Source organism: Capsicum annuum, chromosome 3 (assembly GCF_002878395.1).
Source record: "Capsicum annuum cultivar UCD-10X-F1 chromosome 3, UCD10Xv1.1, whole genome shotgun sequence".
NCBI lineage: Eukaryota > Viridiplantae > Streptophyta > Magnoliopsida > Solanales > Solanaceae > Capsicum > Capsicum annuum.
The window spans coordinates 258,536,434-258,549,986 of record NC_061113.1 but is presented as its reverse complement, the minus strand read 5'-3'; the positions used below and the strand labels follow the sequence as shown (position 1 = coordinate 258,549,986).

Here is a 13,553-nt window from a genome sequence, read left to right as displayed (position 1 = left end):
GATTACTGTTAGGATGAGTTTATCTCATATTTGATTGGAATAAAATACATGGAATAACTCATCGAAGGATTAGTTATTTTGGATTATAGTGTTATTTTTATCTACTTTAAAGGTGGATAATCAGAGGCGGCTCAATATAATTGATGATCTAAAACGAAATTTCAAATGAGGCCTTAATTTTTTTTAATTTTTTTTTAAATATTTAGTATATATGTTTTGTTTGAAGTCAGTTTCATGACTTTTTGAGATGAAAAGTAATGAATAAATTTATTTTCTAATCGATTTCTCCGAATAAATTAAATTTTAATTTTAACTTTTTACATACATCAAACCCATTCAATTTCTCTTGAAACGTTGTTGACCTCAAGTAAAACTTTATCAATTTCAACTTTTAAAAACTTTTGCCGGCCGGCAGAGCAATTGCTATAAGAACACTATAAGCAATATATGCATTTGAAAAATAATAAAATCTTTTTATCTGATTGAAATATTTCTTTCTTTTCTACTCCCTTCGTGCCACTTTAACTATTGTTTTAATTCTAAGTTATCCCTATTTATTAGTTTTTTTTTAGAATTGAACAGTATTAAAAAGAAATCTTTTTTAATGTGGTATAGTTATAAACAATTGTCAACTTTATTTTTGAATTCCTAAAGTGAAGTTAATTTTTTTTTGAGCCAACAATATTAATTTGAGACGGAGAAAATATTCAAAAATACTCAATATTTAGTAAAAAAAAATTCCAACTATAAACATACAATTAGTATAAAGAAGGGGTGGGGGTGGGGGTGGAGGGGCGAGGGGGTAAATAATTTGGGGCCTAGAACCTTTGCTTGAGAGACTTCACCTTAAAGTTGATACTATGGATAATTAATTTTAAAATAACTAATTTTAAAATAAGTAATTATGGGATAACTTGTTTTCAATCAAACGGACCTCTAAGCGGTGTACGTTGTCCCTACTAGACTGTATATAATGTTTTTGCATTATTAGTGTAGTTTAAAATTTGATATCATATAATTAGTTGCCATTTTTATTATTAGTCTTTGTTATGAATTTATAATTTGGAATTATTAGGTGTTGCTCCACTAGTGAGATGACATCAAATATGGAGTTATTAGGCTTAGGATTAATGAATCTAATTCTCAATGTGTTGTCTATATCTTAATAATCATCTTTTTCTAGGAGTCATTTAAGAGAACCATTATTCTCTTGTATTCTAGTGTTCAACTACGAATTACTAACCCCACCCCCTCAAACTCCCCACCCCAACCTTTTGCTTCCTCTTGTCATACCACACGCAACTATATTAATCAAATAGTTATTATATCCATCTGATTTGAGATCACTATCTGACTTTTACAAGACCAATATTACAATTTACAGTATACATATAATTATATGCGCACTAGCATATTAGAGTCTAAACTCTATCAATTTAATTAAAATACTATATATAACAAAAAAAATCATCATGGTATAATTTATACATGATATTTATTTTAAAAAATGAAAGTAGTTTATATATACCAAATTTCTAGATAATTTGAATAAAATATCTAAAATAGTAATAGTACATTACTTTGTGTGAAAATTGTCTTGATGCAGAACAAATGGCCGACAATTAGATAAGAAGCAGATGAGATAAAGGGCCCTCTATTCCTAATATATAATGTGCAATGGAGTTAAATTAGTGTTGTCCTAGGCATATATAGGAAGCAAATGAGATAAAGGGCCCTCTATTCCTAATATATAATGTGCAATAGAGTTAAATTAGTGTTGTCTTAGGCATATACATAACATGAACATATATTATAGAGATAAAGATATCATTACAATAGTTGTTTGAAATCAAAAATAGATATGGTTACTTTGATTGAGGAAAAAGAAGAAAAATGATATGGTTTTTTTGGGACTGATCCAAAAGGAGAGCTTACTACCCTCTCCGTCCCATATTAGTTAGTGATCTTATTAAATATGGTTGTTTCAAATTAGTTGTCTATCTTACTAAATAAAGAAAATATTATTTCCAGTTTATCTTTGTAATTAATTTTTTTTTTTTAAAAATGTTCACACTTATTTATAAAGTTCTCAAGAAGTTTCTTAAAAGGTTAATTAGTAAAATTATCTTCTTATTTATGATTGTTTTAACATGCATGAGAAAAAAAAAGATCAACTAATATAGAACGGGGAGTATATGGCAATGGACATCTTTGTGTTTTTGTCTCAATGCTGAAATGAGAGGATTCTTAAAGATTTTGCGTGTGGTTAAGGAGCTTGCTTTGTCTAATCAAAGTAAAAAAGAATTGGGACCCAAAGTCTCTCAACTCATGTGTTGGATTTCTTTGTCTCTGTATCTTTGTACAATTCAAATGTTTCGGGAAAGAGAGAACCAAAGATAACATATTGAAAGAGAAAGTAGTAACTTTTTTGCCTTCCCCCCACCGGAATATAATAAACCTGCTCACGTATTAACTCAATTCATTTTTTAATGAGTGAAGTTAGAGTTTTAGTAACGATTCAATAGAATTCAGTAATTTGGATCAAAATCTTATACTTATAATAGTAAACCAAGTTAGTAATATCTTTTTTCTAAAATTCAAAATATAATTTTGAGTTCAGTATTCATTTTAACCCACTCAAATTCGGTGTTATATATCCACCTATTAGATTAGAAAGGAAACCTTAGTACTTCAGTTAGTTGGCTATTTGAGCTTTCACTTTTCGATGATAATTAATTCGATTCCCACTTAGTAATCCCAATCCCTTCCCCATTTCAAAAAAGATATCCACTTATTTGATAGCCATGATTCAAGTATTTCATGGACCAATCTTTTATCCCTTGTCCTTTTGGCTTTCGGTCCACTCCAAAAGCTGCTTTCAGTAAAAGTAACACATGTCTATATAGGAGGATTATGATCAACATATCTTGGACATTCATGGGATACATGCTTTTGACAAAAAGTTGACTCCAAACGTTTAATGACTAATTTCATTGGCCTCTAATATATCCAAGTACGTGTAGTGAAGTATTTGACATTTGAAAATGACCCCAATTTTTTTTGGTTACTAATGTATGACCCGTCTCTTTTACACGTGATTTTGAACTAGTAGTAATTACTTTATGTTCTTTCTCAAAATGCCCAAGTACATAGTTTTTGTTTGACTAACAAGTCATTAGTCTTACTAAATGTCCCTCAACTGAACTAGACCTTGATAAGACCAAATTCAATAACATAAGATAAAGAGGAAGAGTCAGATTGGTGATTTAGAAATCCATGCAACTGGGCAACAATTTCTATACGAATCTCACGTCAAACCATCACAATTTCAAAATGTTGACCTGTGACTTCCAACATCAAGTAACACGATATCGTTATGGTTATGTTAAGCAGTGACCACGATAACTGAAAGAGTTCGTACTTTCTATAATAAATTCTTGTGATTTTCTGAGGAATCAATGACAACGACAATAGATGAGGCGTCATCGTGAGAAAAATGGGAGGAAATACAAAATTGAAAAGATTGAGTTAAATCAAACTTTGGTTTCTAACCATTTGCTGGTAGCTTTATACAATACCGATACAAATTTAATACATATCTTATATAAATATGTATTTTATACAATAAAGATACAACTTTTATATGCATCTTATCCATATACATATTTTATATAACGATGATACAAATTTTATGCACATTATATTAAAAAAATGCATATTCTCTCTAACAATGATACAATTTTTATACATTAATTCCCTGCTCTATTTCTTTTACGAACTGTATCAGTATTGGTATATGAATTGTATCAATATGGTATATAAACTATATCTGAACTACCTGGCCAAAATGATACAAATTATGAAATGACCATAATATGAAATTTATTTGGGCCGACTGGCCATGAATGCCCAATGATCCAAACATGGGTCCATTGCTTTTAAAAGGCTCGGCCCATGTCCTTTTTATGTAGTGTGGTTTTCTCTTGTAAATGAATTGAAAGGCCCAATTTATTTCGATGAACAACAAAGGGATACAAATGAATATAGATCATGAGGCCCAATTTCCATCTGGATCCGGCCCGTGAATTATAAAGAGGGTAAAGACTAGGTATATTTCCCAAATCGCCTAATAAATTTCTCCTCTTTACCAGTCCAAAACCCTAAACCCCTCACCACCGCACCTCGTGTGTGAACTTGCTTCTCTCCGGCGAAGAACTTGTCGGCGCCCCTTGTAAGTCTCCTTTCTTCTTAAATTCTTTCTGGCTATGTGTTTATCTCTAGTTTTCGTACTTAGTTTTGATGGTAGAATACGTATATAGTAAGCATTGGCCACCGCTGCTTCGTATTTTTTGCTATTTAATTTGCAGGCGTACTTGTTTCCTTGTATATGTTAATTGCTTCGAATCTCGGATGGTTAGTCTTTCCTTTGAGTGTTTCTAGAAATCAGTGTCATGGACACGTTTTTCAGTGTAATCGGAGAACATGAAGTATTTATCTTAAGGTTGGGTAAAACATTTTGGGAGAGATCCTAAACAGAACAGGTGCCATATTGCCGTTTGGAGTGCAAATTTAAGATAGTAATGCACATGGAGCTCATTAAAAATGTATGCGTTTGCAATCACTATCGTATAAAAGAGAAGCACTGCTCACATACATTTTGGAGAGCTTGTAAGTTTACCTTTGATTGTTTCTAGAAATCAATGTTATGGACATGTCTGTCAATGATATCAGATAACATCAAATATTTATCAATTCTTGTGAATTTTAACGTTCGAGGTCAAATAAATGAATTCAACCCGCGAGTTAAAGTTACTGTATGAGAAGTTGTATAATCTATTTATCTAGTACGCCTTACAAAGTTTTGTATTTCTCTCAGAGAGAGCTAACAATGGCAGAGGAGGTGCCACAGGATCTAAATTATATACCAGAAGTGATTCTAAAGAAGAGGAAGAACAATGAAGAATGGGCAATCAGAAGAAAACTCCAGCTAGAGCAGAGAGTCAAGAAACTTAAATCTGATAATTTCACTATCAAGAAGCCTGAGCAGTTTATTCGAGAGTATAGGGATAAGGTATGGTTATCTATGAATTATATCATCAAGCAATTGTTCAATCTTTCCCTTTCTTAATTGTCTATATCTGTTGTAGAATCCTTTACTGTCAGGAATTTGAGGTGTCTGGCACTGACATTTGTGAAGCTTTGATATTAAAGTGTGATATTTACTTTGGTTCACATATCCTTTAGTTTTGTTGTCCCTAAACAGAATGATCTCCAAATTTCCTTGTAGTCAGTCATTTGCAAGTAACCAGCACCTTTTTGTATTTCCTGGATATTTAAATCATTTTGGCCAAATATTCTCACTAGCATTCTCTAAGGGTCTCAAAAAATTTAGACTTGCATCCGACAGCGATAGCAACCCATATCACGCGGTTAATGATGCTCTATGAAAGAGACATGATGGTATTGTGCAGTTACTAGAAGAAATATAGTTTAACATTAAACACCTACTGAAGCAGTATGGACAAATATGTTTTGAGGAGGGATATGTTACGTGTTCAGATTTATGGGACCAGGACTCAACTATTTATTTTGGGTTAGGCCAATACTCTGGATATAATTTTGCCTTATATTTACCTACAGATCGACTTGCAATAATTTGATTTATAAATTGTTTTTTATTGTTCATATTCAAAAGATTGTGTTGTATTATTCATTTTCAAAAAATTGTGGTATATTGTTTGTTCAACATTCTTCTCATCTGAGCTGTTGTAAATATCTTTAGGAGATGGATCTTGTCCAAATGAAACAAAGGGGTAAGAAAAGATCCAGGCGAGCATTTGCTACGTCTGATTCCAATCTCCTTTTTGTCATACGCATTGGAGGGTGGGTACTGGTTTTACATTCATATCTTTACTTTTTGGCTAGTTAACTTACTTTTGGGTCCTAATATTTTGTGATTCACTTCAGGAAAAGTGATATGCACCCAGTAACAAGAAAGCTTTTGTACACTTTGAGACTGCGGAAAATCTTCAGTGGTGTCTTTGTGAAGGCGGATGCGAGAATATTGGAAATTCTGCAAAAGGTGGAGCCTTATGTCACATATGGGTAGGTTTAAGTAACCTTTTCTTCTATTTTGCTGCACGACTTTTGATGAACTCACTTTTCTGGATATCCCCAAAGTACTCAATCTCAAGTCAATAGTAGTTTTCGATGCATGCATGTGCATGTTAGCATAATTGTTTGTCTTTTCAGCAAAATTTCTAGTAAATACCTCATTCTACAACATGGGACCCTGTCAGTAAATGTGTAAGCACTAAGCAGCATCTACTTGCTAGCATTCGCCCTAGCAAAAAGCATAAAAATAGCCACGACTGCCATCTCTGTGGAAGGAGACAAATGTTGTCCCCTTTATTTAATGTTCTATTGATTGGTGCTGACTTATTGGAGCTGCCAAAGGGACCTTACTTTGAATTCCGTAATTAGTCATGGACCATCTCATATTTAACTTCTCCTATACAGGAGAGCAATTTTCTTGTCATGCCAAAATCTATATTTGCCTTGTCTTTGATAGTTAGATTACTGAATATGCAAAAATAGAAAAATGAGACCCTTAATCAAGTCTATGTACTCCATCCCTTGGCATATTTAATCATATAACCACTTAATCTCAGCTATCTCTGAATGAATATCCATCTCTACCATCCTTGCTCTAACCAATTTGAAGACAATTACACTTGGAAGAAGAAAGTTTTAATATGCATATTGCATCATATGACACCAGGAGCTTAGTAATAAAATTATATCGCGCCAGGGTCACATAAGTTTGCTTTTACAGTTAACTGTCATTGTCTCTACTTAGAAACATGCCTGATCTTGGTAGAACATTAATGCGGTTATGTATCACCTAGGCAGAAATTTTAAGTTTTAACCATGTAAAGGCAAAACTGCTTTGGCAGTTCTCTGTATTCCTCCTGTCCTCAAAAAATGGTTCTCCATATTCATCTTCTGTCATAAACTATGGGCTGTAGAATATTTCTCATGGTTTTCCTCATGCTTTTGAAGATATCCAAATCTCAAGAGCATCAAGGATCTAATTTACAAGAAAGGTTCTGGAAAAATTGACAAGCAGAGAGTGCCTTTAACCAGCAACGAAGTTATCGAACAGGTACCATGAATTTAATTCCTTTCTTTTCCCTTTTTACAACTTGTTGGAGGCACATCTCTCTCTATCATCTTACTATAGTTTGTGGGAGTTCCTGTGTAGTAACTACTTACTGTTTGCAGGCATTGGGTCAATATGGTATTTTATGCTTAGAAGACTTGGTGACTGAGATTGCATATGTTGGTCCACATTTCAAAGAGGTCACTAGCTTTCTGTGCCCTTTCACCCTCACCAAGCCCGAAAAGGCATTACAGGGTAAGAAAAAGCGATTTTCGGACGGGGGCGATTCAGGCAATCGTGAGGATCACATCAATGAGCTGGTCAGCAAGATGAATTAGCATATTCAAGCAGGCCTATTTTTGATTGTGATCATTGTTTGTAATAGTGTCACTAAAGTATGTAGCACTTAAAACTTTTTCGTATGATGGCAGAAGAATTGTACTTACCGTTACCTAAAACAATATTCATTTTTTGCTCTTCCATTGATCTCACTATTCTCTCCGTGTGTTGTTTCCTATTTATCCCTTAAAGCCAAATCCATTTAACTGAAATCCAATATTTTTATGTAGACAAATACTTCCTGTATCAGTGATCGTTAGATTCTATCCAACTGTTTAAAGCTTCTGGACAAATCCTATTGCAGAGAAAAAACCGAAATATGTGGTGCTCAGGTCCATTTAAATACAAATAATCATATACCAAGTTCATCAACAAGGCCAATTAGAACGTTTCATGTGGAATGATGATTAGCCTCTGGTTGATGATGGACCTCAACTTACTGTTCGACAATGGAGGTGCTCAATCACTTTGAGCAGACTAGTGGTCGAGATGAAGGTGCTCAATCGCTCGAGCAAGGTCAATTGTCAAATACTTTAGCATACAATGTAAGAAAAACCAATTATAATAGTAGAAGTTTTATTTTGACTGAAGCTAAACCTCCCCTGTATGGGGCAATCTTTTCCTTTTTCAATCCCCAAACAATTCAGGAAAAAAGGTAATGGAGGAAGGAGATGATTGGATAGCTCCTGATAAACTCTACCACATCCTATTCTGCTTCTTTATTGCTATCATTTCCTCTTTTCTCGCGGAAAGGGCTCGCTATCCTTTCATCCGCCGCAGGAGTATCTGGGTCGGATCCATTATTTCACTCGCCGCCGGCGCCGCTAAGGAAGTCGCCGACGAATTTGGTTTTTTCAGGTCAGCAGGTGCATCTTCTAAGGACGCTGTTGCCGACGTCTTTGGTACTCTTCTCGCTGCTCTCGTTTTATGTCTATACAAATCATCCTTCATTCGCCGGAGGACCGATCAATCCGTTCAAGCTAAAGCACTCCAGATGGTTTAAATGGATCATACGATTCCGGTACATTCCGATGCTCAATTTCTTATTATTAATGTTTTCAATTTTTGAACCGGAAAAAGTTTTATTTTTTGTTGCTGGTGAGAGTGACATGTATCCCATGGAATTAGTCGAGTGACTGGACTTAACTGTTAATTAAAAAAAATTAAAAGAGTAAAATTGATTGACTTTGACAGAGATCGTAATGGTGTTTTATTACAAAGTCTAGAATTTATAACCTATTTACTCATGAAAAAAAGTAATTCAGATGAAGTAGATAGACCCTTGTGGTCCGGTCTCTCCTCGAACCCCATGCATAATGAGAGCTTTAATACACTGGATGTCTAAAAAAATAAATTAGTCGCAGCAAGATTGAATCTTAACGTTATAACAACAGTAGACTTACCACTAGGAAAGCCTTGTGGCTTGTAGTAAGCAGTAGGCACCCTGTTGAATTGTTTTGTTTTTCTCTGTTAAGATCTTGGGACAACTCTTATATAAACTTACTTTGCATTTGAATATTACTTTCACATTGGATACCATTTCACTGTAAATCTTCTGTCTTCCGTTATTGAATTTTCCTTCGAGTTTGAGATCATAATTTTTATGTAGTTATATGTGTATCACCCTTGGTAGAATACTTGTTAATTTTATTGCAGTTATTAGGACTTTGGATCTTGTTTTTGCTTGCTTTGTTGTCCTTATCAAAGAAAGCGGATTTTGGCCGCCTTTATTTCTGTCTATTTTTACAGTACCTCATTTAGTAGGTAGTTGAATTTGCTTTTCACATGGATTTAGCATTCAAGTGACATAACAAGTAAATTGTCCTTTTGTGGATGACCAAGACATCTATCAGCTAAATTGAAAGTTATGGAATATCTGAAGATCGTAGTGGAATAAGAGTGGGCAAACTTATTTGTTAGCATCCAACTTCTGATCTATTTTGCCCTGTGCTGCACATCGCCCTTAGAGTTCTCTGAGGTAAATGATCAATACTGAAACATGTTTAGAAAAGGTAAAAAAGTAGTAGTGTTGGTGAAAATTTAGTTGTTAAATCAGTAGTGTGCGGAGTGAACAGTTTCATGCCAAGGTAGAGCTCAATACACAGTGTTATCTTCCAGTTATGCAGCGCTTGGACTGCAGAGAGGAAAACCTTTAAGATGATAATAAGTTGGAACCACTGTGCTAATTTGGCAGTACTTTATGTATGAACAATACTTCTTTCTCTTTTCATACTCTCATGGATGAATAATACTTCCGTATTTGTGTCTATTTCAGTGCAATTTTTCCTAATTATTCACAATGGCTGGAATTTTCAAGAAGCAACAGTGTAGGAGCCAAAGCATGGAACAAAAGTCGAGTCTCTCAGTTGCACTTCATACCCCTCCAAGATTTCAGACAGATGAAAAAGAAAAAGAATTCCACTTCATATGGCCCTAGTTCTGTGAACTGAAACACGTTATATAGAAGTCTTCTTACAATCCAGTAAAGACTCACCAATTCTACACACCACATAAGTTTGGCAATAGTAGCTCACCAATGTTCATTTGTTTCTTTCCTCTCTCCGACATTATATCTTGCTCTAATTTGTTCTTTGACAAGTTATACTCCATCTTGCTCTAAATCTGTACATTTGGAGAGAGCGGAAAGATTTTGTTTTATTCAACCCACCCTTGCCTTCCAGATGTTTTTACATTCATACAACTGCACAACAACTACAAAAACAGGCAAGTATCATGGTTTTATGGTGTTACTTATGAATCACCTTCTGAAACTATGTTCCAGTGCTTGCTTCGCGTGATTGTTGCTGTCTTCATCAGGCAGTTTGACGGCAGAGTAAATGCCTGCTCCAACTAGAGCGCCAAGAATTGGAGCAGTCAGGTAGATCCATATCGCCTTGTAGTTTCCTGCTGCTACTGCTGGTCCCAGGGTTCTCACTGGATTCATTGAAGCCCCAGATGTCTCCCTAAAACACAGTAACTACAAATTATGAGAAAGGCCGCTGAATACGCTATTATTTTTTCTCACAAGCTTCTTAGTGATTCTTATGGAAGCTGTCATTGTACATGTATTACTTCCTTGATTGTTCATTCATTTTATGTCACTTCATTGTTTGGACGGAGTAATTATATCTGGTAGTAGGTGTAAAATATTTTGAGAACTCTTATTTAAAAAATGTGCTAAGTTAATATTATTCGAAAATGGTCTTAAGTGGATATTTTTTAATATTTTTTTTCTAAGGTACATATAAATGGGAAAGAAGGTGAGTATATTTTTTTCAAATAAGCTGTTTACTTTATGCCCTAAAGTAACTTCTAAAGCTTCCATTTAGCTGGACAAACAGACACTTTAGCTAATACATGAATCTTCGTTTAGGCGGAACTTTTTTCCATCAGCCTGAAAAGCACTCAAAGAAACAATTAGCTTGATTGAAGATCCTCTCTTTGTAATAAAAGAGTGTGATGGGATGCATATAAACTTTTTGACTCTTAGTCATAAATTTCGGGTGCAAGTCATGAGATGAAAAACCGCTCCTCTTAATAGGTCTTACACTGCATGGATTTAGTTTAGCCAAAAGAAAAAGAAAAGGATTGTTAATCGTTACTTGTTAGATGAGTATGTCACTAGGCTGAAAGAAAGTCTAGTTTTAAAGTGGTACCTAGAGGATTAAAGGAGCAATAAAGCTCAATGAACACTCCAAGATGCAAATATAAACAGCATATAGCTAGAGAGCACAGAACAAGAGTTGCAGATAGTTACCCGGCTATTAGTATGTTGAGCATGACGGTCGCTCCTACTGCAATTCCCGCAAGCTCTCCCACCTACGGTTTTCCAAGAAAAACAACTCTAGATTAAATATCGGACGTGGGTAAATTTCAGAATTGGACAAACCACTATTCAATAAGGAGGATGTAGACACAAATTAAATATCAATCAATGTGTGATTTTCGAATTGACAAGTAGGAATATAGAAACCAACAGAGAGTAAATGCTTACAGCTCTAGTGTCAGTAGCCACGGCAGTGACAACAAACATGAGGTTAAAGCTGATGATGAACTCCAAAGCAAACGCTTGAACACAACTACCAGAAGGAACAGTGACTCCACCACCCATTATTGGGTTCATAACTACCTTGAGTGTGAATGCAGCACAGAATGATGCTAGAATTTGTGCTCCAATATACACAGGAACCTGCCAAAAATAAATAAATTAACGCATTTGACAAAATAAACAACTTCATTAAGTACAAACAAATGAAGCCTATATAACTCGGAGCATATATTGTCGTACATGTTTCCAAGGGAAATGCTTGAGAGCAGCAAAAGCAATGGTTAAAGCTGGGTTAAGATGGGCTCCAGAGATGTGGCCAGTTGACAGAATCACAATCATTACAGCGAGTCCACTAGAGGCAGCCAGTCCGATTAGTGTTTCAGAGCCTTGTGTCTTCTGGTTCACAATTGCTGTGGCTGTCCCTGCAAATATTAGTATCAGAGTACCTATAAACTCTGCTCCCACCTGTTACACATGCAAATCAACCTTCATATCAGCAGTTGCATTCGACAATAAAGGCTTATGTAATATATAATCAAGGGATTCAATTGAACTTAATATTTTCATCAGCACTTTCTATTTGTACTTTTCTCACCTTTCTAGCTAGTGAGACAGGAGGAGGAGGTAACATGCATGAAACGGCAGGCAAAGTTCCTTCTTCGGAGCCCCATGGTTCGACACTAAAGCATTTACAGCTCTTGAGAAGGGATTTTTTGCCATTGCCTGTGTTTTTCCTCTCATGCTTGAATCCACCAAAGAGAGGAGCACCAGGAGTTCCTGGAGTTGCTGGTGCTGAAGCAGCCGACACACCTTCTTCAGGGTCCATCGTGGCTATAATAAGAACGAATTAAATCAGATGGTTCTATTTCTCACTCTTCCTGACTCGCTCCTAGAAATCAAGGTCAAAAAAAGGCCTATACCTCAAAAGATAAAACAATTATTTTAGGAAAAACAAAATACTCATACAATTTATTATCAACTAGACAAGCTTTGAGTTAACTCGACTCTGTCCTTGTGTATACAGACAGTGAGCCTCCAGTGAAGACTATTTATAGTTCTATTTGCATCATCAGCCACTAAGAATTATTTGACTTGGAGAAAAAGTTTGTGGATGGAATTGATAGATTAAAAAGGGAAGTGGAAAGTGGGGCAGGAATCAAAAAGAAACTTTGCATTTGGAATTTAAAGGATCTGAAACCCGAGACATCAGTCATGTGTTTCCTGTCCCTGCCCACTTGATCTTGCTATTCAACAATGAACACAAGATCCTTTATCATACAATAGCTGACTATTTTGCTCAGACATTTGGACATGAATTGGTTGATACTTGAAGACTAATTTAAAGCTAAGTTGAGACAGTATATATACTTAAAGGGGAGGAATGCCCGAGTCTGTTCCCCGACCAATGTGGGACAAAGACATGATTTTTATATGATTGGCCTTAACTCAACCCCAAAAGCCAGGTTATATTGCTCGAGTTCATATAAGCAAACCACCGATCCATTCTCCGACCTCAAAACCACTCTAACAATATTCAACAGTTATTTGAAATAGTAATCTACAAATATTATTTTAAAAGTTTGAAATAAAATCTATGGACACGCGGGTGTTTAGTTTAGTTTAGTTGTCCATGCTGCAATCTTGCTTTCTTAATGAAAAAATAAATAGGAGGAGAAGAATCATTATTATGAATTGCTTGGAAGTGGGCAAATATCAATTTATAATCATTTTCCTTCAATAAAGTAGCCATTCTTTGGATTAATATTGTCATGATTGTTAGGAGAAAAGAAAAAGGAAAACCCCAACCCCAAATGCAAATTATAGACCATGCTCCACACAGTAGGTAATATTGGCTTGTTCTACTACTTTCCTTTAGGCTTTCCCCTTTTGCATTTATATAGAACTTGTGACGAGGCCATTTCTCCACTAGCCTTCTAATGTAACAACGTACCCAGTGAAATTACCCATGCGATGTCTTTAAAGGGCATGCAGATCGCCTCTTAG

The 13,553-nt window shown here is 35.1% G+C and overlaps 3 protein-coding genes across 5 annotated transcripts; 2 read left to right on the top strand and 1 right to left on the bottom strand.

The window, feature by feature from the left end:
- The first annotated feature begins 4,080 nt into the window (after positions 1 to 4,080).
- On the top strand, positions 4,081 to 7,642 carry LOC107861996 (60S ribosomal protein L7-1). The gene is made up of 6 exons (XM_016707421.2): positions 4,081 to 4,231; positions 4,877 to 5,071; positions 5,783 to 5,883; positions 5,968 to 6,105; positions 7,063 to 7,165; positions 7,285 to 7,642. Exons 2-6 carry the CDS (start codon positions 4,889 to 4,891, stop codon positions 7,498 to 7,500), a joined length of 741 nt encoding a protein of 246 aa, XP_016562907.1. The 5' UTR covers positions 4,081 to 4,231; positions 4,877 to 4,888; the 3' UTR covers positions 7,501 to 7,642.
- A 136-nt stretch (positions 7,643 to 7,778) lies between these two features.
- LOC107861997 lies at positions 7,779 to 10,714 on the top strand. The gene is made up of 3 exons (XM_016707422.2): positions 7,779 to 8,046; positions 8,149 to 8,522; positions 9,777 to 10,714. The coding sequence occupies exon 2, from the start codon at positions 8,160 to 8,162 to the stop codon at positions 8,502 to 8,504; it is 345 nt and encodes a 114-aa protein (XP_016562908.1). The 5' UTR covers positions 7,779 to 8,046; positions 8,149 to 8,159; the 3' UTR covers positions 8,505 to 8,522; positions 9,777 to 10,714.
- LOC107861995 (aquaporin NIP6-1) lies at positions 9,203 to 13,552 on the bottom strand. Of its 3 annotated transcripts, none has more exons than XM_047409918.1 (7): positions 13,501 to 13,552; positions 12,145 to 12,380; positions 11,790 to 12,014; positions 11,496 to 11,690; positions 11,259 to 11,320; positions 10,264 to 10,464; positions 9,203 to 9,493 (listed from the first exon to the last, which is right to left on the bottom strand). In XM_047409918.1, the coding sequence occupies exons 1-7, from the start codon at positions 13,535 to 13,537 to the stop codon at positions 9,418 to 9,420; spliced, it is 1,032 nt and encodes a 343-aa protein (XP_047265874.1). In that variant the 5' UTR covers positions 13,538 to 13,552; the 3' UTR covers positions 9,203 to 9,417. The 3 variants fall into 3 exon arrangements, with proteins under 3 accessions (XP_047265874.1, XP_047265876.1, XP_016562906.2); XM_047409920.1 differs by having other exon boundaries at positions 9,203 to 9,474; XM_016707420.2 differs by lacking the exon at positions 13,501 to 13,552 and adding an exon at positions 12,516 to 12,887.
- Between the last annotated feature and the right edge of the window lies 1 nt (position 13,553).

Excerpts from the sequence above, each read along its gene's own strand:
- LOC107861997 (XM_016707422.2), top strand. The coding sequence starts at position 8,160 with ATGGAGGAAGGAGATGATTGGATAGCTCCTGATAAACTCTACCACATC.
- LOC107861996 (XM_016707421.2), top strand. The coding sequence starts at position 4,889 with ATGGCAGAGGAGGTGCCACAGGATCTAAATTATATACCAGAAGTGATT. Across the intron at positions 5,072-5,782 it reads TTCGAGAGTATAGGGATAAG|GAGATGGATCTTGTCCAAAT; the intron begins GTATGGTTATCT and ends AAATATCTTTAG. Across the intron at positions 7,166-7,284 it reads GCAACGAAGTTATCGAACAG|GCATTGGGTCAATATGGTAT; the intron begins GTACCATGAATT and ends TACTGTTTGCAG.
- LOC107861995 (XM_047409918.1), bottom strand. The coding sequence starts at position 13,537 with ATGCCCTTTAAAGACATCGCATGGGTAATTTCACTGG. Across the intron at positions 10,465-11,258 it reads CTCAACATACTAATAGCCGG|GGAGACATCTGGGGCTTCAA; the intron begins GTAACTATCTGC and ends ACTGTGTTTTAG. Across the intron at positions 9,494-10,263 it reads CTGGAACATAGTTTCAGAAG|TATTGATCATTTACCTCAGA; the intron begins GTGATTCATAAG and ends AACATGTTTCAG.